The 24,698-nt window shown below is 48.9% G+C and overlaps 1 protein-coding gene across 18 annotated transcripts in view; it reads right to left on the reverse strand.

Moving 5' to 3' along the window:
- Positions 1 to 24,698, reverse strand: part of LOC144124579 (coiled-coil domain-containing protein AGAP005037) — a 489,877-nt gene that overhangs the window by 308,177 nt on the left and 157,002 nt on the right. For all 18 annotated transcript variants that reach the window (XR_013313234.1, XR_013313233.1, XR_013313235.1 and 15 more), the window contains exons 2-3: positions 18,508 to 18,724; positions 12,367 to 12,646 (exon numbers count right to left, since the gene is read on the reverse strand). Coding sequence is in view for 15 of the 18 variants with exons in the window: in XM_077657334.1 (XP_077513460.1) it covers positions 12,367 to 12,646; positions 18,508 to 18,714 (487 nt within the window). In the remaining 3 variants the exon portion in view is untranslated. The remainder of the gene's footprint in view (positions 1 to 12,366; positions 12,647 to 18,507; positions 18,725 to 24,698) is intronic.

Below are 24,698 nucleotides of genomic sequence, written 5' to 3' on the forward strand. Positions count from 1 at the left end.
AGCTTTCGGTTGCGCCATTCTAGGTCATTTAGTTGTTCTTTCACCGAGTCCAGCCCTGTGTGATCTTGAAGCTCAAGTTTGTGCACTTTCTTTTTCAGCCCTTTAATTTCTTCTTCGTGGCGTGCCGTGTCAGCAAGGACTTTGTCATACTTCTCAGACATTAGTTGAATGGCCTGGTCAATGTTGTCAACAGTGTCCTTTAGACTTAGAAGGACTGAAAGTTTAGCCTGAATGTCTGCAAGTGCGATGGCAAATTTAGCCGTTTCCACACTACACTTGCCAGCTGTATTCGATGAAACATCCGATTTAGGCTTTTCTTTCTGCCCACCTCGAGTCTTACCGACACGGCACGTTTGGCAACGCCATGCTTTCTTAGTTGTTTCTCTCATAGAAGTAAACTGAGATTCGGGCATACCAGAGCATTTTCCTATATGATATCTGAAATTACATTCACTACAACTCAGATATATATCGCCGGCATCTATTTCAGATGCACAAACTAGACACTCTGAGACACCGTCACTGTCACTCATGTTCACTAGAGACTCATTGGACACTCACTTGGCAGCAGCAAGGACAGTGGGTTACAAGCGAAATTGCAGAAATAATTTCCAAAGACTAACCTGCGAATTGAAACCAGAGGTTCAGAAGGAATGTCGACGTGTCCCCGCTGCTGCCAAAATGAGCGCCGCAGGATTTTCGTCTTGCTTTTATAAGCAGTCCGGCCACTCCAGCGCTGTAGTAAGTGACGTCAGCAAGATAAGCGTCGTATGCCGCGGTGATTTCCTTGTAGTGGTGTTCACGTAGACGACTTGCTTGAACCGCACGTTCCCTGAAGATCGGTGCTATGGCGTGGTCCGATGTATCGTTGCCGCGGCACGAACAGGGAACTGCGAATTGAAACCAGAGGTTCAGAAGGAATGTCGACGTGTCCCCGCTGCTGCCAAAATGAGCGCCGCAGGATTTTCGTCTTGCTTTTATAAGCAGTCCGGCCACTCCAGCGCTGTAGTAAGTGACGTCACCAAGATAAGCGTCGTATGCCGCGGTGATTTCCTTGTAGTGGTGTTCACGTAGACGACTTGCTTGAACCGCACGTTCCCTGAAGATCGGTGCTATGGCGTGGTCCGATGTATCGTTGCCGCGGCACGAACAGGGAACTGCGAATTGAAACCAGAGGTTCAGAAGGAATGTCGACGTGTCCCCGCTGCTGCCAAAATGAGCGCCGCAGGATTTTCGTCTTGCTTTTATAAGCAGTCCGGCCACTCCAGCGCTGTAGTAAGTGACGTCAGCAAGATAAGCGTCGTATGCCGCGGTGATTTCCTTGTAGTGGTGTTCACGTAGACGACTTGCTTGAACCGCACGTTCCCTGAAGATCGGTGCTATGGCGTGGTCCGATGTATCGTTGCCGCGGCACGAACAGGGAACTGCGAATTGAAACCAGAGGTTCAGAAGGAATGTCGACGTGTCCCCGCTGCTGCCAAAATGAGCGCCGCAGGATTTTCGTCTTGCTTTTATAAGCAGTCCGGCCACTCCAGCGCTGTAGTAAGTGACGTCAGCAAGATAAGCGTCGTATGCCGCGGTGATTTCCTTGTAGTGGTGTTCACGTAGACGACTTGCTTGAACCGCACGTTCCCTGAAGATCGGTGCTATGGCGTGGTCCGATGTATCGTTGCCGCGGCACGAACAGGGAACTGCGAATTGAAACCAGAGGTTCAGAAGGAATGTCGACGTGTCCCCGCTGCTGCCAAAATGAGCGCCGCAGGATTTTCGTCTTGCTTTTATAAGCAGTCCGGCCACTCCAGCGCTGTAGTAAGTGACGTCACCAAGATAAGCGTCGTATGCCGCGGTGATTTCCTTGTAGTGGTGTTCACGTAGACGACTTGCTTGAACCGCACGTTCCCTGAAGATCGGTGCTATGGCGTGGTCCGATGTATCGTTGCCGCGGCACGAACAGGGAACTGCGAATTGAAACCAGAGGTTCAGAAGGAATGTCGACGTGTCCCCGCTGCTGCCAAAATGAGCGCCGCAGGATTTTCGTCTTGCTTTTATAAGCAGTCCGGCCACTCCAGCGCTGTAGTAAGTGACGTCAGCAAGATAAGCGTCGTATGCCGCGGTGATTTCCTTGTAGTGGTGTTCACGTAGACGACTTGCTTGAACCGCACGTTCCCTGAAGATCGGTGCTATGGCGTGGTCCGATGTATCGTTGCCGCGGCACGAACAGGGAACTGCGAATTGAAACCAGAGGTTCAGAAGGAATGTCGACGTGTCCCCGCTGCTGCCAAAATGAGCGCCGCAGGATTTTCGTCTTGCTTTTATAAGCAGTCCGGCCACTCCAGCGCTGTAGTAAGTGACGTCACCAAGATAAGCGTCGTATGCCGCGGTGATTTCCTTGTAGTGGTGTTCACGTAGACGACTTGCTTGAACCGCACGTTCCCTGAAGATCGGTGCTATGGCGTGGTCCGATGTATCGTTGCCGCGGCACGAACAGGGAACTGCGAATTGAAACCAGAGGTTCAGAAGGAATGTCGACGTGTCCCCGCTGCTGCCAAAATGAGCGCCGCAGGATTTTCGTCTTGCTTTTATAAGCAGTCCGGCCACTCCAGCGCTGTAGTAAGTGACGTCACCAAGATAAGCGTCGTATGCCGCGGTGATTTCCTTGTAGTGGTGTTCACGTAGACGACTTGCTTGAACCGCACGTTCCCTGAAGATCGGTGCTATGGCGTGGTCCGATGTATCGTTGCCGCGGCACGAACAGGGAACTGCGAATTGAAACCAGAGGTTCAGAAGGAATGTCGACGTGTCCCCGCTGCTGCCAAAATGAGCGCCGCAGGATTTTCGTCTTGCTTTTATAAGCAGTCCGGCCACTCCAGCGCTGTAGTAAGTGACGTCACCAAGATAAGCGTCGTATGCCGCGGTGATTTCCTTGTAGTGGTGTTCACGTAGACGACTTGCTTGAACCGCACGTTCCCTGAAGATCGGTGCTATGGCGTGGTCCGATGTATCGTTGCCGCGGCACGAACAGGGAACTGCGAATTGAAACCAGAGGTTCAGAAGGAATGTCGACGTGTCCCCGCTGCTGCCAAAATGAGCGCCGCAGGATTTTCGTCTTGCTTTTATAAGCAGTCCGGCCACTCCAGCGCTGTAGTAAGTGACGTCAGCAAGATAAGCGTCGTATGCCGCGGTGATTTCCTTGTAGTGGTGTTCACGTAGACGACTTGCTTGAACCGCACGTTCCCTGAAGATCGGTGCTATGGCGTGGTCCGATGTATCGTTGCCGCGGCACGAACAGGGAACTGCGAATTGAAACCAGAGGTTCAGAAGGAATGTCGACGTGTCCCCGCTGCTGCCAATGTTGCCAATAATGTTGCCAATAAACTAGACTTAATCCTAACTAGTCGACCAGCAATAGTTTCACCTATAACTTATCTGCCTGGTCTTAGCGAACACGGTATCCTTAATTTTCCCTTTAAGTTAACTTTTCCAAAATCTAACAAAAACGTAACAGTGATCCGCGATTATAAGCGAGCCAATTTTCAGGCAATAAACACCCAACTGTCTGCTTTTATTGACATTTTTCTTGATGGCTTCGACAATCGTGCTGTTCATTCTAACTGGAACATGTTTTCGTGCAAAGTAAACCAGCTCACTGAACGGTTCATTCCTCAACGCACCATCATCACACTAATGCTCCCTGGTATAGCAATCATATCATGCGCTTATCCAATAAAAAGAATCGTCTTTATCGTATCGCTAAGCTTTCTCCCACTAGAGAACGTTGGGCTTCGTACTCGGCTGCATCCGAGGCATACGTGCAAGCAATTAAAGACGCAAAAAAAAAAACACTTTCAGTCACAGATTCTTCCGTCTATGCTCCCAACAAATATTAGAAAATTCTGGCGCGTGATTAATCCCACCACTGATGAAAATATCGCCCTCACCGACTCCTCTGGTGACCCTATTCCTTCAAACCTTGTTGCCTCAATTGTTAACCATTCATTTGGTGACAACTTTTCTGTCATATCTGCTTCACACATGCCTACAAATCATAATCACCATTACGCAACTATGTCGCCAATATTATTTGATACTTTTGGTGTCATTAAACTTATTGATAACCTCAATCTTTATTCCGCTCCAGGTTCTGATCTTATTAATGCTAAGGTTTTGAAAAACACTTCAGCCTATGTTTTACAAAAACTTTTCAACAATCTAATGACCAATTTATCCAACCGAAAGAGTGGAAAATTGGGAAGGTGTTCCAGTCTACTAATCGGGGAGCAGAACATCTCTCCTTAACTATCGTCCCATCTCGCTAACTATAGCACATGTTGCAAAATGTTTGAACATTTAATAATTACAAACCTTGTTAATTTTCTTGAATCAAACGCTTTCTTGTCATTGACACAACACGGTTTTCGAAAATTTTACTCATGCGAAACTCACTTAATATGTTTTTTGCACATGCGTTACACCGTATCCTTGACCAATCATCACTAACTGACTGTATATTCCTAGATTTTAGTAAAGCTTTCGGTAAGGTTTGTCACAGACTCCTCTTATTGAAACTAAATAACCTTAATATTGATCCTAATCTGCTGAAATGGATTGAGTGTTTTCTCCTTAATCGCTCACAGTTTGTTGCCACTAATGGTTTTAATCCTGGTTTTACTGAAGTGCATTCCGGCGTTGCTCAAGGCATCTTTGCTCAAGAGGCCCAAGGCCTCTTTTGCTCAAGAGGCCTTGGGCCTCTTTTGTTCTTAATCTACATCTATGATCTTCCGTCTCTTAACTCTCAAATCCTTCTTTTTGCGGATGATTGACCTAAACAACCTGCCCTGACCACACAGTGTGAATCCTGCATAGATCTAGTCTTCAACAGGGAAACTGCGATGACGACACCTGGTGTAACATAGGTTGAGACAATGGCTACGTATTCCTCAGACCATCAAGCAATCTTAGTAGGCATCGCACCAACGTCTGACAAGCAGGAAGACCAAGAGAAACATTGTCAAACAACTGCGTAACAATAAACATTTACTATGTGTAGCCACGTGTGCAGAAGCTGTTCGCTGAATTACAGGGTTAGTCAAGGAAAGCCACTGCCATTTTTTTCTTGGGGGACGCAGGGTCCAAAGCCACTTGTTTGATGTTTTTTCTTCCAAAACCTCCCTCGCTTTCTCGGTGTATACTCTTTCTGGTGCGAGAACAAAGAAATGTTCCTCGTCAGAAAGGAGCCGCCTCAATCCTTCAGGCGCCAAGTACTCGATCAGTTCGTTCGCGCGTCCTGGTGCCTTCTTTTCCCTTGTTGTTCAAGACGTTGCTGAGCGCTCTCTGGCACATCTCTGTTTATCCGCACCTAGGGGCAACCTGGGAAATCGAACGTGAGAGCGCAAGCCTCTCGAGCGGCCTTTAGGCGAGATCAGAGTAGAGCTGAGGACTGAGCTCCATGGAGTGAGTTGGTGTCAATCTTCAATCATCGTGTTTCCAAGGTCGGTGATCCTCCCTGCTGTCGCTGACGCTTTTGTCCTAGTGTATAGCGTAGGCAGCACTGTGGTCCACAAGGACTTGGTAACGCGGTCAGCTATCGTGGACCAATCCGCGTAAAGCAGAAGTTAATGCCGCTCTTTTCTTCCAAGGCCGCTGTGGACGCGAAGGCATACCCTGTAGAAAAGTGCTTGTCTCCACCACTCAGAGCAAAGCATACGACACAGACGTGTTCTGTGCCCAGGGGAAGGCTGCAGCCACACGCACAAAGCCTGGATGTCGGTAGGGCAACGCTGCTGTCTTGCATCTTCCATGCCAATGTGCAGCCCTTGCCCTGCGCACTCGCACTGCTATGAGAGCGGTCCTATTTTCTCGCGTTGCTTAAATATGAATGCACGCCAACTCGTTGAGTTTTCTGTTCTCCTGAACAAGTGAGCCTCGGGTGCCTTAGTTCTGCCAAGCTGCGCAAGCAAGAGATAGCATCGTTGGTAATTGCACCGAAAGCACCACCACCATATGCGCACCCTCCACGTCTTTACTGCGAAATCACAGCAAACCGACGAAAGGTTGACAAAGATGTGATTCGATTTTACTGGACCATAGGCAGCTCGCCATAGGCAAACGCGCCATGACAAGTGTTTTCTGGTTCGCGCAAAGTGGGATTAATTGAGCAGACCACGGCGAAGGCTGGCGCTTATAGATTTTTCTTGGGTTAAACAAGTATAGAGGATGCACTGGTTAAAGTTTGGAGGTATCACTCACAAGAGTCATGACGTCTCAGGGCTAGAACATGCCTGCCTGCTCGCGGTGCTCAATTTTTAACGTTTTAACTTGGGGAAGAGAACGAGATAAAAACGAACAGAACAGCCTAAGTATCTTGCACATGACATCCATCTCAAGTTCCCACCCAGGCGTTGGGGTTGCATGGCTGTTGAAACGGTGCAGCAATATGCTACTATTTGCGCAGTAGGTCACGCTGACGCTAAGCCTCTGTAGCAACGACAAAAAAAGTGTGCTTTAGGAACTAGCGCCACTAACAGTCATACAAAAGCACATCGATCTAACTCTTGTCCGCGGAGTATATGATATGACGACTACTTCCTCATCCGTGGTCTTGTTGTGTGCAGTATGCACCACGTATGCAGGCGCAGTGCTCTGCCAGTGCCACGCGTGGAGGCTTGATGTGTTCGCACGAGTCGCAGCAAAGGCCAGGTGCAGGAAATAACAATAGACCTGAAGTCCGCACAACACCCGCCGTAGAATACATTCGTTAATGGGACAGTTCAACGAAAACGTTGCCATTTCCATCACCTACATGAAATCGATTTTCATCCTACCGGAACACCGTCGTTATGCCCCGCTGGTAGTTTGCACCACCATGCAAAACTACATCGCACCAACAGAGTCTGTGAGCTCCTAAATACTTAAAGCCTTGGCAGGGAGGCAGAAGGGAAGCTTGTGGGGAATGTCGTTTAGAAGTGTACTTAGCGGTCGTCAAGCTCTAATTTGTGTGAGGGAAGACATTACGGGCACAAAACTGTTATGCAGACTCTATGCAAGAGGCTGCGCTGTTATGAGCGCGCCAAATGGCCTCGCTTTTCAGAAAATCGCGTGCCTTCGGTCGTTCCGCCCCCCTCCCCCTCCTCCCCGGTCCTCCGAGCCAGCGTTTCTCGAGCCTAACTTAACTATCACTCGGGTTGCCAATATAATTAAAGTTGTGTGTATTGGATTTTCACGATATAAGAGTATAAACCGCCAACACAGGAGAACAGAAGAAAGGAATAGCCCATGCAAAGCGGCTTGTGTGGTCTCTTTGTTATGGTGTGTTTGTCTAATTGTGCTGTATGTTCTTTCATGATTTCGGAATCAATTTGCGCGCATACGTGTGCACGCACGAAGTCTCTCATACGCTCATCCTCCAAGTAATCACATGATCTGTGTGGAAAGGGAGCCGGGTGGTTGCAATTGGAACATCTCGTTTACATTTCGTCGAGAGGCATTAGTTTGACTTCCGGAAAAGCAAGCTGTAGCCTACCTCGTCATCGAAAATAGGTGTAGGCATGAAATGAACTGCAGGAAAGGTGTAGCGCTTTCTAGGACGACTTATGGAGGGTGGCCGCACTTAGCTAATGTCCAAGTCCTTTCACTGCGCGATGTGCCGCCACCTTCGCCCACTCCTGATCTCTGATCTCGGCAGCGCGCATGTCATCCCTGGCTGCTTTTTCGGCTCGAGGAGCCCGCAATCGGCTGCTTCTCTTCCAGCCGGACAGGCCACTCAGCATCCCTCGGCACTTTCATGCTTTATCGGCCGCCAAGTTGAACCGCTTCTCTCATTCGTGCAAACTAGCGCGCTAGGCATTCATTGTTTCTTTCGCTATTGGACACCTCAGGGCGAAAGCATGCTTCTTCGGCCTGAGCGATGCGTTCGTGCCCATTGGCCGCCTTCTCACCTGGCGTGCGAATATATAAAGTTGCCACCCGCGCCTCAGGCGAGTCTATCTATCTTCTAACTCATCCGAATCCATTGTACAGCCACGGCCGACGATGTATAGCCGCTATAGCAAGTGCTATATGCCAATGAGCCCAAAACTGCGCGAGACATTGCATCGATGGCCGAGGGGCCTGAGACATCGGGAAACGAAGGTATGTTTGCTCCGGCGCTGGAGCTGTGGTATGGGGAGGCGTTTTTCCCTCTTTGGTTCTATTAGTACGAATAATTCCAGAATATTGCGGAAAGGCTCGGCTTGCATGCTCGCCTCCAGGTTTGGTGCAGTTTCCTGACGATGTTCGCCTTAGTTCACCGAGAATTGGCGCTAAAATTATTTCGTGCTTAAGAGAGTTACAGTAAGCGCGACACAGAATGGCATGCGCTGATCTTCGGTGACGCTTTGTTTCCAGCCAAAACCGCGAGGCCAGCCGATTTCCGCAGTCGATCGCAGAGTGAGGCCTAAGTGGCCACGTCGAAGGAGCTGTCGCATGGGTGTTGCATTGCCCCTGAGACTCAATTTGAAAAGCGAGGTTCGCTGACCGTGGCCACATCAGCGGCGGACAGCCATCGCCAGCAAACCAGAAACGGAAGCAGAGCGTTGTTGTCTTTAAAGTAACAACAGATGGCACATACCCACGCATGGACTCTTGAACCTCATTCCTTCATTTCTTTTTCATTCACTCAGCCAGCGATTTAGGGCTTTGGGTGCACCCGCCGGAAATAGCTAAGCGATATGGATGCCCTCACGGGTGACCTGGGCACGTAACGCGCCAGTCTACGGCCCCAGTCACCAACGTCAGCTAGCAGCCACAGATGACCGTAAAACGGCTGCATGCTTCGCGCATTTAACTACGCGCGACATACTGGCTGCCTTTACTATGTCTGTTGCGTCTGTAAAACACATGTCGTTGCTCCCCGAGCACAGGGACCAACGGCGGTACCTGTGCTTCACTCCCTAAGCATGCACTAAATCCGATCACTCCAACCCACATGTGGCACGTGTTAAAGGGACACGGCACACTTGTGGGCCCACCCACATACCTGGAAATTATTCTAACTGGCCAGCACTTGAATGATGAACTTATCAAATGGCATCCTCTATAACGACTGCGACCACCGCTTGCGCAAACAAAGTTCCTCGCGTGGCGCTTCGCCGTAAAGAGAAAAATCTACCAAGGCATCTCGAACATGACAAAGAATTATTTTATTGATATGTCCATTAACTACTTCTTCACTTCTTTTCATCGCGTCGGTGCTTCTTCCGGCAGTACACCAGATCCGGCTCTTTCAAAGGACATCATCAGTCGACTACTGTGCGCACCAGAACAAATTTGGCAAAAAGTACCGACCTGCGTCCTGTTTTTTTATGGCTGGCGCAGAGCGGTCAAGGTTAAGTGTTTGCACGTTCGCGAGAACTTCGTATGCGCGATCCGCCCAGCGCGCGTGTTATTGACGGCTGGCAAACATTCCCTTCCACAGACCTTTTCTTGCGGCACTTCCTGTCAGCGTTCAAGAAAGATAAAACACCGTTTTATGACATTTTAACGGCGCCTTACGGTGCAACGCCTTCTCCGCACGCCTTTAGTCTTCGCTCCGTTGCTCACGGAGCCAATCATGCCGACGTCAGCTTCTTCGCCCTCCACCTCCAGTGCTTGCCTTCCGCGTCAAAATAAAGCGTTAATTCCAAAAACGAAAAGCATCCCGATCTAGCTATTCACCCGAAGGTTCTGCAGCTGCTGCTGAGCCTATATCTAGGCGCTGGGTTCGCCCTTTAAGCGTCACTGCTGAAGCCGAGCTTGATTTCCCAGGAGAGACAAGCCGCGCACCAGGCGTCCATAGCTCCCCCCCCCCCCCTTTTTTTTCCAAGGCGACCACTAGAAAAAGGGGGAGGGGGGTGGCGTTCGTTGTGGGACGCACGTAAACCGGTCGATATACCGCTTCGAGCATATTACAGGGCGCGTGCCGACGGCCGCATGCATTTCTAATGGCGAGTCGTTTGCTCGACGCGCCGTTCTGCTATGCGGCAAGAGAGCAACAGGGCTTTCCCGCTGCTCTGGCTGCTGCCCTTCCTGCTGCTGCGGGGAGCTTTTTCATTCGCCCAAGTGGCACGGAAGCTTAGGCGAAGCTGTGGTGTGCGTATCGAGTCTAATATGCTTCCGTTGCGAGGGTATATGCGCGTGAGTTACTGGCGAGGAAAAAAAATGCAGGCAAACAAGGAAGCAAAATAACAAACACGAAAACTTGCTGGCTGGCATGGTAGCGAGGTATTTGCTGCGTCAAAACTTGGCGAGGCGTTTAGCCGATTTGCTTCTCAAAAAATGAAGCGATTTTCGCGCCGTAGAGGGGCGTCGAACGCGTTGCCTCAGTGGTCAGGGAATTAGTTGGAGTGGTATGTTGAACGCTGTCATATTTCATTTTTATGGCCAACGCTTAAGTCTGCAGCGGGAATCGAGAGCCGCATCGCTGCCTCGCACAGATGGCACACCGCTCGTGAACTCCGTGTGAATAGCTTTCCTCAAAGGATGCCACTCATGGGACCTCGCCGAGAGGAGCCAATTTTTCTGTTCTTATTTCCGCCGGGGAATTCAGCTCTGGTTGTCAGGTGCCAAGGGCGGCATTGATTGTTCTTCATTATTGGCATTTGCTATGTTAAGCGTGACGTGAAACTGTATTGAGGAAGGTTGAATAATTTCGGAAATTCTTTGTAAGACACACGTATTTTGGTCGGAAAAAAGTTTCTGCGGAGCAATGACCATTTTCAGTTGCACCTGTAGCACACAGATGTTTGTCTTCGGTCGAAGTGTGCGCACTCCCGCCTGTTTTTCATGCCGACAAGTATAAACTGAAAGTTCGCAATGCACCGTGCCCCCCGGTGCGATCTTCCCCGTACTCTAATTGCAGAGGCTCGCATGTAAGTCAGCTGACGATGCGCAATGTATGCGAGCATAGCTCCACTCTGCGTCGTTCTTGCAGGCGTCTCATGTAAAGTTCGTGCCACCAGATTGCGAACGTCGCAGTGCTTCCTGTGCACTGTTGGTGTCATGTCCCAGCTACGCACGTTCGCTGGGCCACTTAGTTTCCGCGTCGTGAGTCAATTCGAAAAGGGTGGCTGATAATTTGTCTAGACTTGGACACTGCTGCAGTCTAATAGATGGAGTCACTGATCAAATCGAAAAAGATGGAATTGATGTTCCGGAGCCTATACGTGTTCCATGTTTATAAGGAACCCGTATTAGCTGCGAAACGTCAATTACATCTTCCGTGACTTGCTTAGCGCGTGCATCTCCTTTTTTTCTTCACTGTGAGACTTGACCAAAACGAAATTTTCTGTAACTCCTGATTTTGGAGAGTGTGCTGTAGAAAATTCGGAGCTTGAAACAGTCCGAGAGGTTCAGACATAAGAGACATCTTTGAGTGGCCTTTTTAAGACTGAACTCAGGTATCAGCACTCGCACACGTGGATGCATAGGTAGCACCGCTTTCTTGATCACGCCTTGGAGGCGCGCCCGGCTGAACTGAGAAACAGTGTAACCTGCAAAGACGGTTAGTGCATTTTCGATGCCCATACTAAACTGAAGGGGCCTGGCTGGCTTTCTGGCTGACGTCGAGGCAAACGCGTTGGAGAATACTGCATGGAGCGCACAAGATGCAGCACGTCATACGTCGCGGAGAGGGGGGGGGGGGGGGGGCAGGAATGGGCCCTAAAAGGGCTTGTGAAGTATGCAGTGTGTACCGCTTCCGTATCCGTGGAGGATGATTGCCTTCAATCGTGGCTTTGCCCAGTGGTAAACCCTGTTTTGTAAACTGTACTCAGAGGGTCTGTAGGCTGCAGCGTGGCCAACGTCATGGACACTAAGCTCTGTTTAGTGTAACAGTACATCTTGCTGGGCTAGTTGGTGGAGCATTGTCTAACGGAAGGTAAAAGCAGCGCTAAATTTAACACAAACTACACAGAAAGGCGGACAGGACGGGCGCTGTCACAAGTTCTTTTAGGGCCCATTCCTGTATCGTGGGCGTACTCTCCACGAGGTACTCTCCACGTCCTCTCTGTCTTTCTGTGTGGTTTGTGTTAAATTTAGCGCTGTTTTTACCTTTTGTTAGACACCTCTCTTTTGTGTCTTCTGCACGAAGCGCGCGGAGAGGTTTAATGCTTTTGTGGAATCCTCGTTACTTGTACGCTTTGCTGAACCCTGTGACGATTTTCGATAAGAATAGTTATGGCGACTAGAGCACGCGGACGCTGGGGTTGGTATGCGAGTCAGCCATAGCGGGTGATTGCCGCATCATCATTCCAAACGCACGGCAGCCAGGAGCCATCCCTTCAGTGAACATTCTTGGTAATCACTGGTCTAAGAGTGTTCGTGAGTGTAGAGAGGTCTGGTGCATGGGCTCACCGGACAGCCTGGAGGCTGCCGACCGGGGCGGCCTGGGCGGCGGTGTCGGCTTGGCGTTGCCGTCGTCGAGCGGGTACTCGCGGGGCTCCGAGATGCTGGCGCTCTTGGAGCGGCCCACCTGCCGCCATCGGGAGAGCAGCGAGGAGGAGGACGGGGTGGCGCGGTCCACGCTCACCGCCCGCGTCGGGTAGCGGCCTCCCGACGAAGACTGCGGGGACCAGTTGCGGGCGGGCGGCTCGGGCGGCTGCTGCGGCGGTTCATGCTGCTGCAGCGGTGACCCCTGCGGAGAGGTGTTAGTGGCAAAAGCCACAATTGTCGCCAGAACTTTCCACTAAAAACAGGAAATAAGTCTTCACTATGACCGCATGAGAGACTACGCATTCTTCAACGCATACAGCTGAATACGATCCTTACTCCTCGCCGTTATTTTCCCTACCGTATCCTGCAAAAATACGCATGACCAAATTGTTCCGAACCTTATATATGCCATTTTAAAACATTCCCCTTTTCTGCCGCCCTGTCGCCATTCAGCCCTCTCATTTTCCATACCCTTCCCCCCAGCCTGGTAGGCTTGGCTAGCCTCGGACCAGCTGACGGGACCAGTTGGCTTTGGGGACCCTGGCCCAAGAAAACTTCGACGCTTAATATTGCGTTGAAATAAAGTTTTCTTTCTCTGTGTCGCTAACAGAGAGGGGAAGTGTATGTGATCCGCGGCCTGTGGACGAGTTTCAACAACATAGTTGAACACCTAACCACAAAGACGGCACTGGTGTGGCTTTAAACTTATCTCAACCACATTTAAGGCATCCTTTCTTGCTTTGGTTAACACTTTTTTTCCTCCAAGTTACAAACTTGCCTCTTGGTCTGAAATAGACCCTGTAACACTTGTCAATTATATCTTCAAAATGACATCAGACCACTCTATGGCTAATGACTAAATGGTTTACTAGGTCATGGTCAGACAGAGAATAGGACTTCAATGGGTTGATTAAAATGTCGTTTTCTCTGTCTTTGTCGCGAGCTATCTCCATAAAACACATTGTTCAAGTGGCCTTTAATTGGTACAGCAAAAATGAAAGTCGCCCTGCAGGGACTTTAAGCCTTTCGGGATATCTCTTTTTTTTTAAGTTGTTTGCTATAAGCTATGAGAAAAAACCCACAAGCCTGACATCCCCTTTGGGATTATTGTCAGCGAGAATTATTCCTGGCAGCATAACTGCCAGCCGTTTCTTGCAAATGACTGTCAACTTCCTTAAGTTGGACTACCCTTTCCCGGCAAAGAACTCTTTTGAAGTAGCCAAATTTTTAGAAAGAAATGTAGGTATAAGATCCACTTTCTCAGTTGATATAGATGATTTACTCTGTGCCGCATGTTGAGCTTTCAGCGACGATACAAGCCTGTATTGAAGCAACAGGGGAATTGGCCTTTCGAAATGCAGCCGGTCTGTGTGTAGAAGACTTTATGAAGTTGTTGGAGCAGAACCTTAAGGCGACTTTTATCTTTTTTAACCAGCAGCCTTTTCTGCAACGTAAGGGAATTTGCATTGGATCCTGAGTAGCCCCTATTATTTGCGGCATTTTTTTAGCTGCTTTGGACAGAGAACGTGCTCAGACGTTTTTTGAAGGAGCTGGTTTTATAATTTCAGATATGTAGATGATTTCCGCATTCATTTAAATACTGGCCTTGACAATTTTTGAAGGTAATGTTTTTAGGATTTTCAATGTTTTTAACAATAAAGGCTGCGGCCTAGTTTTTACACATGAGCTGCTAACTAGGAAGGAGCTGCCGTTTCTAGACTTAACACTTGCGTTCCGGGTGGACCATTTATGCTAGGGCTACTTCCCTTCCCCCGAACCAGCAAGGAACTGTTGCCCTTCGACCCGGTGCATTCGAAAATTGTGAAGCGGGCGATCGCATCTTTATGCTTCGGGTCTGCGCTCTCCACTGCCAGCACCAAATGCATTCTAGTCTGAATAAACAGGCTGGCCGACTTTTGGCAGCTGGCTTCCCTTCGGTGGTGTTACCTGCAGTAACCGAGACCATACTCTATAGAACGAATCGCCGCACTCCACCAAGAAGGTCTGAAGACGGGCGCATCACGCTCAAGCCTGATGTTACGCCGTATGCGCAAAGCGTGTCGCACAATCTAAAGAAAGTTGCGAACAGTCACAGGGTACGGTTGTTTTTTTTTCAGTCACAAATAAGCCGTCGAGATTGATACCTCGGATCTGCGTAGCGGAAGTGCCCGGCTGCAAGACAAAACATGAAACAGCCTACGTCCGCTGCGCGCTAGGAGTGGCCCCTGTGATCGCCCTGAGGTGTGGAATGTCCTATACAGGAAAAACAGGGCGATGCAATAATGACTTCCTTAGGGAGCACGGAAAAAATGTAGAAAGTGGGGAAAAATACGCGTATTCGGCGCAGCACATTGGCACGTGTAAGTGCGAGGCACGACTCGAGGAAGCGAGCATTCTGGGCAGGAGCAAGAACGAAAAGGCGAGGGTCTTGCTTGAGGCGTTTGTCGTCAAGAAAAAGGCTGATATGCGCTTAAGCGATCCGTCAACTAACCTGTATATGACGGAATTTGATTTTCTGCGGCAACATGCTATAGTGCGGTTCGATAAGTGGCGGCTTCTGATAAGCACCGAGAGAAGTGCATGTGGCCGGTTCTGCGTTGTATAAATGCATGTGCCTCGTTCTCCGAATGAACAGTTTGAAGCTGGCGCCTGTATCGTCGTCCTGTCTCGTCTCGTGTGTTTTTTAGCGCCTTATTTCTTGAAGTGTGCCAAGTAACATTCACCACTTGTGGCTGTTTGTATGGTAATACTGTGACGTATATAGGCTTGCGAATTATGCACACCTGTATGCTTCTATTGCGTAGGCACTAATCCAATGGCTACCAGCCCCGAGCAGAATCGTCCGTTGTCGCGTTCTCTGTTCCCGTCGCGCGAGCGCTCCGTCCTGCGGCACTGCCCGCTCTTCGTCGGCTTCTGCGGAACAAAAATCCTTGATCAGTGTAATTTTTTTTCAATAATTTTTTTTATTTTTCTTCCTTCAATGGCTTTTTTGAACTGCAGCAGTGACCGAAAAGTTGCTCCACGGGACTGTCATTCATGCCATCTAATCTTCTCTAAACTTGATTTAAGAGGTCGTCCAACGCCTTTAGGTCAGGTGGACCCATTATTAACACCTTGTCGCCTTGTAATAGGTGTTTTTAATCTATTTTACGGCTCTTGACGTCATGTGACATTAACTGTTATATATTCAGTAAAGACCGAAACTTGTAAGGACCGAAAGGGGTCAAAACGTGAGGATAAGTGTTGACTTTACACTGATCCGGAGCTTAAGCGCTGCCATCAGTGCTTCCCTACGCGGCTATGAAACAAACGACCATTGCTCGGTTACTTTTGGCAAACACGGTACATTGTGCACTGTGTCGGTGTGTTGTAAGACGTGCCGGTCAGGCGATGAATCACGATCTCCGTGAGCCGACATACGAGGCGAAACTGCAAGCTAACCGAGCAGAAATATGCTGCCAAGATTGCGAAAATCCTTTCTAGCCGACAAGCAACGATTGCTGCGCAGTGTGAAAGGTAAGTACACTATTCAGAGTGACAGCTAGCGTCTGCCTTTTGTCGAGAAAGTATTTATGCGGAACTAGACAGCTACAGGGATTAGCACTGAATTACGGCGGAAAAAAAAGGCCTGACCGTTTTGTCAGCCGCGTTATTTTATAAGTGACATCTGCCGTATGTTACGCCGCTTCAAGAGCACGTGCCGCAGCATTCGTCCGCAAAAAAAAAAAAACACACTGCGGATGCCGTCGAGGATGCAAGCTCCGCGCAGAAGATATTTAATGATTTGCACATATTCTCAGAGCGCGCTCCATGCCTTTTGAAAGAGGACATCCACCTTTACAGCGCTTTTAAAGTAGGCTCTTTCATGCGATGCCCAGAGGGGAACCGGCCGCGGTTTCCTTGAAGCTTGTTTTGGGGTAGGGCTTTCGCCGGACAGAACACCGCAGAAAAAGAACCGCGGTTCTCCTTAGAAGTTTTTCTAGTAGACATATGATTTTAAATTGTGGCGTGAGTGTCCTTTTAGCGCATGTTTGTACCATAGCAGGAGTAGCTGTATTAGGTGACCTAGTCATATAATTATCGCAGTTTTATGCAAAAGAAGCCGCCTTCAGCGACCTGATAGAAGTACGGTGCAGGCAGAGATGTGTAACTCCTGCTGAAAAATGTATACACCTGTAGCACGGGCGACCGAGAGCCTGATGGCCAGAATAGATTAAGAAGTTTGCAGTAATAAGGCGGCCGCAGATCACAGAGGGCAAGGCCATTTGTAGGTCATTGCGATAGGGATTCGGCCTGCAGCGGAGGGTAGTCAGGTTGATCACGATAATAATCATGTCGAGTTTGACGAATTTTTGCTGAAGAGTAAATTCACTGTGCAGGCGCTAATATATTTTATAATCCATATTACCACCCTCCTTTCTGCGGCTTCGGTGGTGAAAAAAGATAGGCTTCAAAGGAATTAGAACCCCGAGGATGACGTGCAGCTAGTGTCTACTCCTGGTCTGAGGGCACGTCCTGTTAAGGGCATGTGACGTTGCGGAAACACAACAGCGACATCAATAACAGGTAAATTTAGCAGCGCAAGAGACAGGACATAAGAGAAGACACACACCAGCTCTGACAATGTCAACTGAAAGAGTTTAAGGAATTTTATAGCAGCAACAGCAATGTACTGTTGTCGCAATATATTCCCAAAAGACATTCGTCAGCAAGCAGTCAACATGTTTACAGACCAATTTGTTCTCGAACAGCTTGTCACACCGTTCGAACGGCAGGGAAGCAACACAGGTTGCTGCGGCGGTGCCATGATGTGTAAGCTTCTAGCAAACAGAACAAGTACCAAGCAGCCTTCGTAAAGACATGTCTATTTGTGCCCGTGAGAATTCCATGGCGACAACACACCAGACAAAGCACGCAGTTTGCGGTGATTGACTTCACCACTTATGTGCCTTTCGTGCTTTCAAACATTGCTTGTAAAACGTCTCCTTTGGTAGCATTGTAGTGCGGCATCTTGCAGGCGGGCGGTGTGCATTCGACAACGGAGACTGGCGATTGCGGCCCCCGTGTAGTAGCACTTCCCTTCAGATCCCCGCGACAACCCATTCCTGTGCGCAAATTGGCGTGCATTGCTGGGGAGAGCGGATTTCCAGAGGCCCTTTCTTGCCTCGTACGGTCCATCGGTCTCCCACGTACCTATCGCCCGTCCTTCTGCGATTTGACCGGCGCCCGTCGAGCCCCTCGCGAGCCTAGCCGCGACAGGCAGCAGGGACTGCACACGATGCACTGGTGCGGGCAGGTGAGTCTGCGGGTTGCTGGTGCGGACATGGCGCCGCCGTTTTCGACCAGCCAAGAAAGTTAGCCTATTGATATAGGCGAAGAGAGGCGATTCGTGTGGGACGTAACGTATGCGAAATGTCAATGGTGTGAGCTTAAAGATAGATCGTTTCAAGGGATCGTTACGAAGTTGGGACTGGATTTCACAGGTGAGAGCTAGTTATTTGTGCTGGCGTCTGGCACCTTCAGGTTTAAAAAAGAGTGTTGCATTGCTTTTTCGGAATGCTTGGACGGGGCACGCCTCTTGTAGGCATTTGAATTTGAATCATTCGGAAGTGATAAGGCTGTATGTGTAGGTGCGTTTTCTCTCGTGTGTGCGGGTCGTCCGAGCCATAATCGTCGAGACAAAACAGCAGCAAAGCTTCGTCTGGAGCAGCTGCACGTGGTCCGGCATTTTCGCTGTAAAACGCACGAGCGGCTCGCCAACGCGAGGTGTTTGTCGCACACGCAAGGAAGAGAGCGCACGAGCGGCAACACCAGAGAGGTGGCGGACCTCCGAACTTTGTCTTTTTGCTGTGACAAAGAAATCGCAAACCGTTGGCGCACAAGTAGCCGACTCCAGTTGGAGGGCAACAGAGACATGTTCCCAAACAGACACGATGCGAGAGGGTCGGCTACATGGCGGAAACAACCTCTTGGTGGGCGGAGTTGACCAGACGTTTGCACAGTCTTAATGAGCCTTTAGGCCTCGCTGTAAGCTGACTGAAAAACGGAATCAGCCAGTCTCACCTGAGCCGGGGATGGCGCCTGGCCGAGCGCCTGCAGCCGCCGCAGGTCCCCCTGGTCCACGGAGCGCGACGATGGCAGCGCCCGGGCCTCGTCCTGCGAGGCCGACTTCTTGATGGCCGCTCTACCGCCAGGGGTGTCCCCGCCCTTGGGGCGCTCGCCACCCGACAGGCTGCGCTGCAGCGTCAGCCGCCGGATGCTGAACGGCATGGCAGTGCCGCTGCGCGAGAAGGAACAAGGTTGTACGCCTCTTTTCAGCACATTGTGAAGCCATTGTTGTTGAATCGACGTACACGCATGATGGGGAATCGGCAGGAAAAGTTTACGGGGTGTTACGTGATGTGAGCGGCCGACGACAACATTAGCTGAGTGCACTCACGCAAAGCAACTGCCTGAAATGCCTGCAGGCATAAGAAGACGTGCATGCTCCGCGACTGGATTGAGATGCAACGCTGCAGTGAAGCTGCCAACAAAAATCATTGCGTCCTACCATGACCATGACAAAACATTCAACCTCGGCAGCCAGTTCGTGACGCCTCGTTGTGCATGCAGGCATACGCGCAAGGTGTATTACTGGGGATGCTGCTCTCCAGGGTACTTATGCCGCCTCCCCGTTTCACCAGTGCTTACATACTGGTAAAACGCTTTTAAAGCAAATAGCTTCCTTTGGCTCCCGTGGCAGTTCTCTCCATCCGATCGAATGACGCCACGAAGAGGCAAACAAGAGTGTGGAGAGTAAATGGTCTCGGCGTGGGGCGGAGTTGTAGTAGTAAGCGGGGTCACGTGGTTTAGCAGCGAGTGATGAGCAACGATTGTGTGAGTTCTTGCGTTCGGTATGCAGCAATGGCAGGGCTTACTTCGTCTCAGGAAGGAGTGCTGAGCTGGTGTCCACCGCAATAAACGAAAGGTTCTCGGAAATGCAACCAATGTGAGTCAGCGCCCACGAATAATCGGAAGAACGCCGTCTTTCACGCGCCGAGAAAACACACCTGCTGCGCGATTGCTGAACAAAGAGAACATCGCCGACATTAAGTGAGTGTGGTGGACGCCCGTCGATGGCACACCCAGCGGGAAGACCGAAGAAAGGGTGCCGAGAAATACTTTCAAATGTGGTGTGGGCAATCGCTTGTTCCAGGTCGGACGCGTTGGTATCGAGTTTCGTGCCTTTACATATGGCTTGAATTTCAGTGATTCATGGGTATTCGCGAATGATTGAGCGGGATAAAGATGATATTCCCTTACATCATTCTTTTTTGAACGAAAGACCGTTTATTACGTAATCTAATGGCAAAGCCAGAACAGCAACGACGCTGCGGTAGCTTGGCACATCCCGACTCAAGCATGAGATGTTATTCGTTATTTGTTTTTACTAATGTATGTACCCACTCCTGCTATGTCTCCCCTCCGAGACAGCAGTATTTGTGAAAAAAAAAATTGACACATGACTGATTCGCAGTTTAATCAACCCCTACGACGTAAAGGCAGCAGCGCAAAATTCAGCACGAAGCTGTGCCCACCTCTTGTGACGCACTACGCCTGTTCGTGTTTCGCTGCAAATGGGTTTCAGTGCTCCACTTTAGCCAAGAAGTGCCACCTGCAGTGCCCTTCGTCTTCCCGTAGGCGTTACTTTAGTAGCGCGCGTCTTTCACCCCACTGATTTACTCTTGAGACACAGAGATGGTTCACGGCTGAGGAAGCTTTCGCTTTTCTCCGACACGCACGATCTTATTCCGCCGCATTACTGTGCCGGGATTTCCTCCTGATAGGGAAACTTGTTAAACAATGACATTAGGACCAACACAACTTTAGAGAGAGGTAAAGAGGAGAAGAGAAGACAGGGGTTTTAACCAGAAAAACAACTTCGAAAATAGAATATTAAAATATGTGAAAAAGGAGATGCGAAAACAATGAATTGTAACACAAACACGTCTTATGTGCGATTTCTTACATTTAAGCGAAGGCACGCACCGCAAAAACGAGATTTACGGTTACAATTTGCTGTAATACATACGCCCCACGCATCAAAATGTAGGTTGCGAATCGATGGCTGCGGCATCAGGCGTGACAAAAATCGCACCGTCGTGTTATGTTTACTGATTTCGCGAGGTATCAAGGTTCATTTGACAACAGGAAGCTGGAAGGCTTGGTTTCGGGCTAGTTGATACCACACCGCGATAGGAGCGCTCTGGCGAATTCCTAGACTCTAAACGCGTATCCCGTATGGGAGTGGGCTGCCCTCTTTTAGGGACAGGGTATGCTGCACATGTTTGACCACAACATATGCCTGCTCTTGGCAACGGAGCTACATTCCCACTGCAAAGCATGGCGAGGCCATCAAACGCGCCACCGTAGGTGTTGAGGCCAGCAATTAGAGGAGGTGCAAACCTAGGTTGAAATCTTTGTGACTGCTAGAACTTGGCGTATCTTGAAGAGGACGTTTATTTCCGCCTCCAGGCCTACGTGGTGGTGGTGGTTGTTTATTAAAATAATAGCAAAAAGGAAGGAAAAGATTTTTGCTAGCCCCGGCATCTGCCATCGATGCTGAAGCACCTGAGCTGGGGCAGCGGTAATAAAGGATAGCACGCAGAATGGAGAAATGAAAGAGGTGAGGGGACAGGAAGAGAGGATAGGGGGAGAAGTAATATGTACAAACTAGTTACACAATAATAAACGTGTCCAGGTTGTGCGCGTGATTTGTTCATTTTAGAGGAATTAAATCACACACGCGCACAGCACTGTGTTGGCTACAACTGGAGTGGGGCGTCCAGTTATTAATCGTTCAAGGTAGAACTCGCAGAGCGTTCAGTCACTGCGTGTAACTACCTGACGGACAACACGTATTCCATATTTTTAGTGATTGAAATCTGCCTCGAAACTTGGGCAGCATTCCCTGTCTCTAAAACACAGTGCACGAGAGGACATCTTTCTCCCTTTTCAGTTCAGTATAGGCTACAAATGAAATTGAAAATCGGTTTTTGGGGAAAGGAAATGGCGCATTATGTGTCCCATATATCGTTGGACACCTGAACCGCGCCGTAAGAGAAGGGATAAGAGGAGGGAGTGAAAGAAGAAAGGAAGAAACAGGTGCCGCAGTGGAGGGCTCCAGAATAATTTCCACAACCTGGGGATCTTTAGCGCGCACTGACATCGCACAGCACACGGGCGCCTTGGTGTTTTTCCTGCATAAAAACGCCGCCGCCACGTTCGTGTTCGAACCCGGGAACTCCAGATCAGTAGAGGAGCGGCCACTGAGCCTGCGTGGTGGACCAGCATAGGTTAATTCGTGTTCTACGAATTACAGAGAAGATGACACTTGTCTTTATATCCAGTAATTCGCCAGTGCGCTAAACGAAGCAGCTTCCCGCGACAAACTGGAACATTTTATAACAGAAAGAAGTCATAAGGAAACTATTCTACAATCCCTAGTTCGAGAATACCGAGTGCAAATAATTCACACTCAGCAGGCACATGGAATAGGCTAGAACCCGTGTGCGAGGACTGCACGCTGAAAAGCGTACCAAGTATAGTAGATCGAAAGCGTATGTTACCAATTATATTTCTATGTCATTCCTCGCTCTAAACAGATATGATGAAGAATGTTCTTTTGTTTAGATAAACAGAGTACATATTTTCCTATACAGTATTTATTAAAAAAATTATTCAGAATGTTCATAAGAGCATATTTACGTAAGTGTTCGATTATTATTCGCAAAACTTTTTTAAAGAGGTTGTTTGCGGTGATTCCAGGATTTCTGCAAAAAAATGTCTGAGCAAGCATTGGTGGGCGAGTTCGTTCCACGTTATTACTAAACGACGCAAAAAAAAAAAGGCGGCAGACGGAACAAAAAACACTGCACACACTTGTCGGCGCACTAACAACTGGTATTAAATTCTTGTCGCACCGAATAAACTGTCGCAGTTACTTATTCTGTGCGACAAGAATGAATTGTAAGTTGTTATTCTTGATTTCTAAGGCGCAAAAATAGACAAAACACGAGGTAGACAGGGCGTTTCGTTCTATCGGCTACCTCGTGTTTTGTCTAGTTTTCCGCCTTAAGAATGAACAATGAATTATAATCAACTAGCCCAACAGCAAGTTCTCTGATCAGTTGTTAGTGCGCGTACGTCTGTGTCTACTCCGTCTGCCTTGCTATTTATTTTTTTGCCGCCGTTTACTAATAAAGCAGGAAATGTGTCTTGAATGAAATGACAACGTACACCTTGTATATAACAAGGGCATACTGGGACATCTGGCAGCCCAGTTGTCCCTAGAACGATCTTGTATTTTTTTTATTTCGCAAGTGACGATAGGCGCCGCGCTCCGAATTCCTAAGGCGCACATGAAAACAAGTGGCGAAAAACGCGGTGGAAAATTCAAGGGGAAACGATAAAGACGGAAGAACATCCCGTTCTTGGTGCAGGTACAGATCAAAAGTAAAGCGGCCGATAGGGCTACACGCCATGGCCTGAAAATCGAGAACGGATTTCAAATACGAGAACAGGATATCGAGCGTCCGTCTGTCCGCCGAGATCGTGTGGTGTCCAAAGAATAAAAATCTCGTTTTTTATGCGTGTTCGGTGTGCTGGGAGTTGGTGCTTACGCGCGCTCTGTCGACCAGTGCGGTGCGGCGAACTGATAGGCTTGCAAGCTTTTATTTTGATTTGACGGATGTGCCTTTCGGGGGGCGCAGCTTACGAGCTTGCGATCTAAGCCTTGTCGCAAAATGCGCTGCTTCCTTTTTTTTTTCCCCCGCTCAGGTCGACGGGTAAGTTATCTTTTCTCGTTTAAACGCGATCTGCTCTACCTTTAAGCCGTTAGTGCTTAGCTTAGTTTACGTTCAGGAGGAATTTGTTTTTGGACGTTCTATTGAGTAGCCGCGTCGTTTGGCGCGTCTGTTCACATACGACGGATCCGGTGTTTGTCCAAGGCGTCCAATGGGATTCTCGGCTTCGTATTTTTTCCCGCTTCTTTCGGAGAAAAAGGCAATCACATCCGCACTTAGAACTGGCTGAACACAGTCTACTACTTTCTTTGTTCGCACTGTTTAAGCAAATATTTTCAGCAGCTGTCCTAATGGGTGCCAACGGACTAGGCGGTAAAAAGAAGCGTTATTCTGTCGGTTTGCTTTATGACTTACGCACGCACTGCCTCCTGAATGTTTTTCGCCACTCGCCAAGAAGCACGGTGGCGAATAGAGGAATAGACGTGAAAAAGGTAATGAAAAAAAGAATTCGTGCCATCAACTACAGCTAGGTAGATATAAAGTGAAGTTGAAATCTGGAAGCGACATGGTGCCAAAAAAAAAAAAGCAACTTCCACACTTTAGGAATTTTTTTTTTGTGACTAGGGCAGGGCGAGAGGAGAGTGGGGGTTTAGAAGACACATATAATCAGGATAGCAAGAACAACATTGGCGACAAGGCCCCTAGCACTTCTCCGCAGTTATCGCTGCCTTGCATGGCGTTTTGGAGTTTTACTAAAGTTGGTCTCTCACATCGCGACTGGAGTTTTCTGACACCCGGAACAAACTTTAGAGACGAAACGACAGCTGCATACTGTTTCTTTTCTTTTGCCCCAATATTTCGTTCCGGATATTCGCAGTGTATTTCCGGTAGACAGCTAATGTTCCGCCGTTACGCCACACCGCAACCGGTACAAGAGCTGTTCGTGTGGCCTAAGTGTACGGCACTTCGGACTGAGTAAGGGAACGATCTGAACTTTTTGGAATGTCTGGTGGCGCATTTGGCAGTCATATCAGCCACTGCAAAGCCTTCCTGGCGTACTATAGACAACATTCACCACAACAAGCATGTATGCTCTACATCTCAACAATGCAAAATAGTCTGCGTACACTCATAGAGTTGAAATACTTCTAGCATTTCGTTTTCACGTATTAAACGCTAGTTTCATATTTCGCTAATTGTTGAAGACTTGGCCTCGCTGCTTTCAAAGAGAGTGTTGTCGGGGGAGTTTCGCCCTATCTGCAGGAATAGCCCCTCATACGATTTTTTGAATATCCGAAACTGCAGTCGAAGCGATTTTTCGTCCCATTGGACAAAATGTTGGTCCATTCAGGGATGAAATGCGTTGCGAGAACAATTAGTTCTTTAAAGGTTCACAATTAGTTTGCTACGAGGCATCCCTTAGGGCGCAAATGTTTGCACTAAGGGAGCAGCGCAGGGGTGAAACCGTTC

The sequence above is a fragment of the Amblyomma americanum genome, chromosome 3 (genome assembly GCF_052857255.1).
Source record: "Amblyomma americanum isolate KBUSLIRL-KWMA chromosome 3, ASM5285725v1, whole genome shotgun sequence".
In the NCBI taxonomy this organism is placed as follows: domain Eukaryota; kingdom Metazoa; phylum Arthropoda; class Arachnida; order Ixodida; family Ixodidae; genus Amblyomma; species Amblyomma americanum.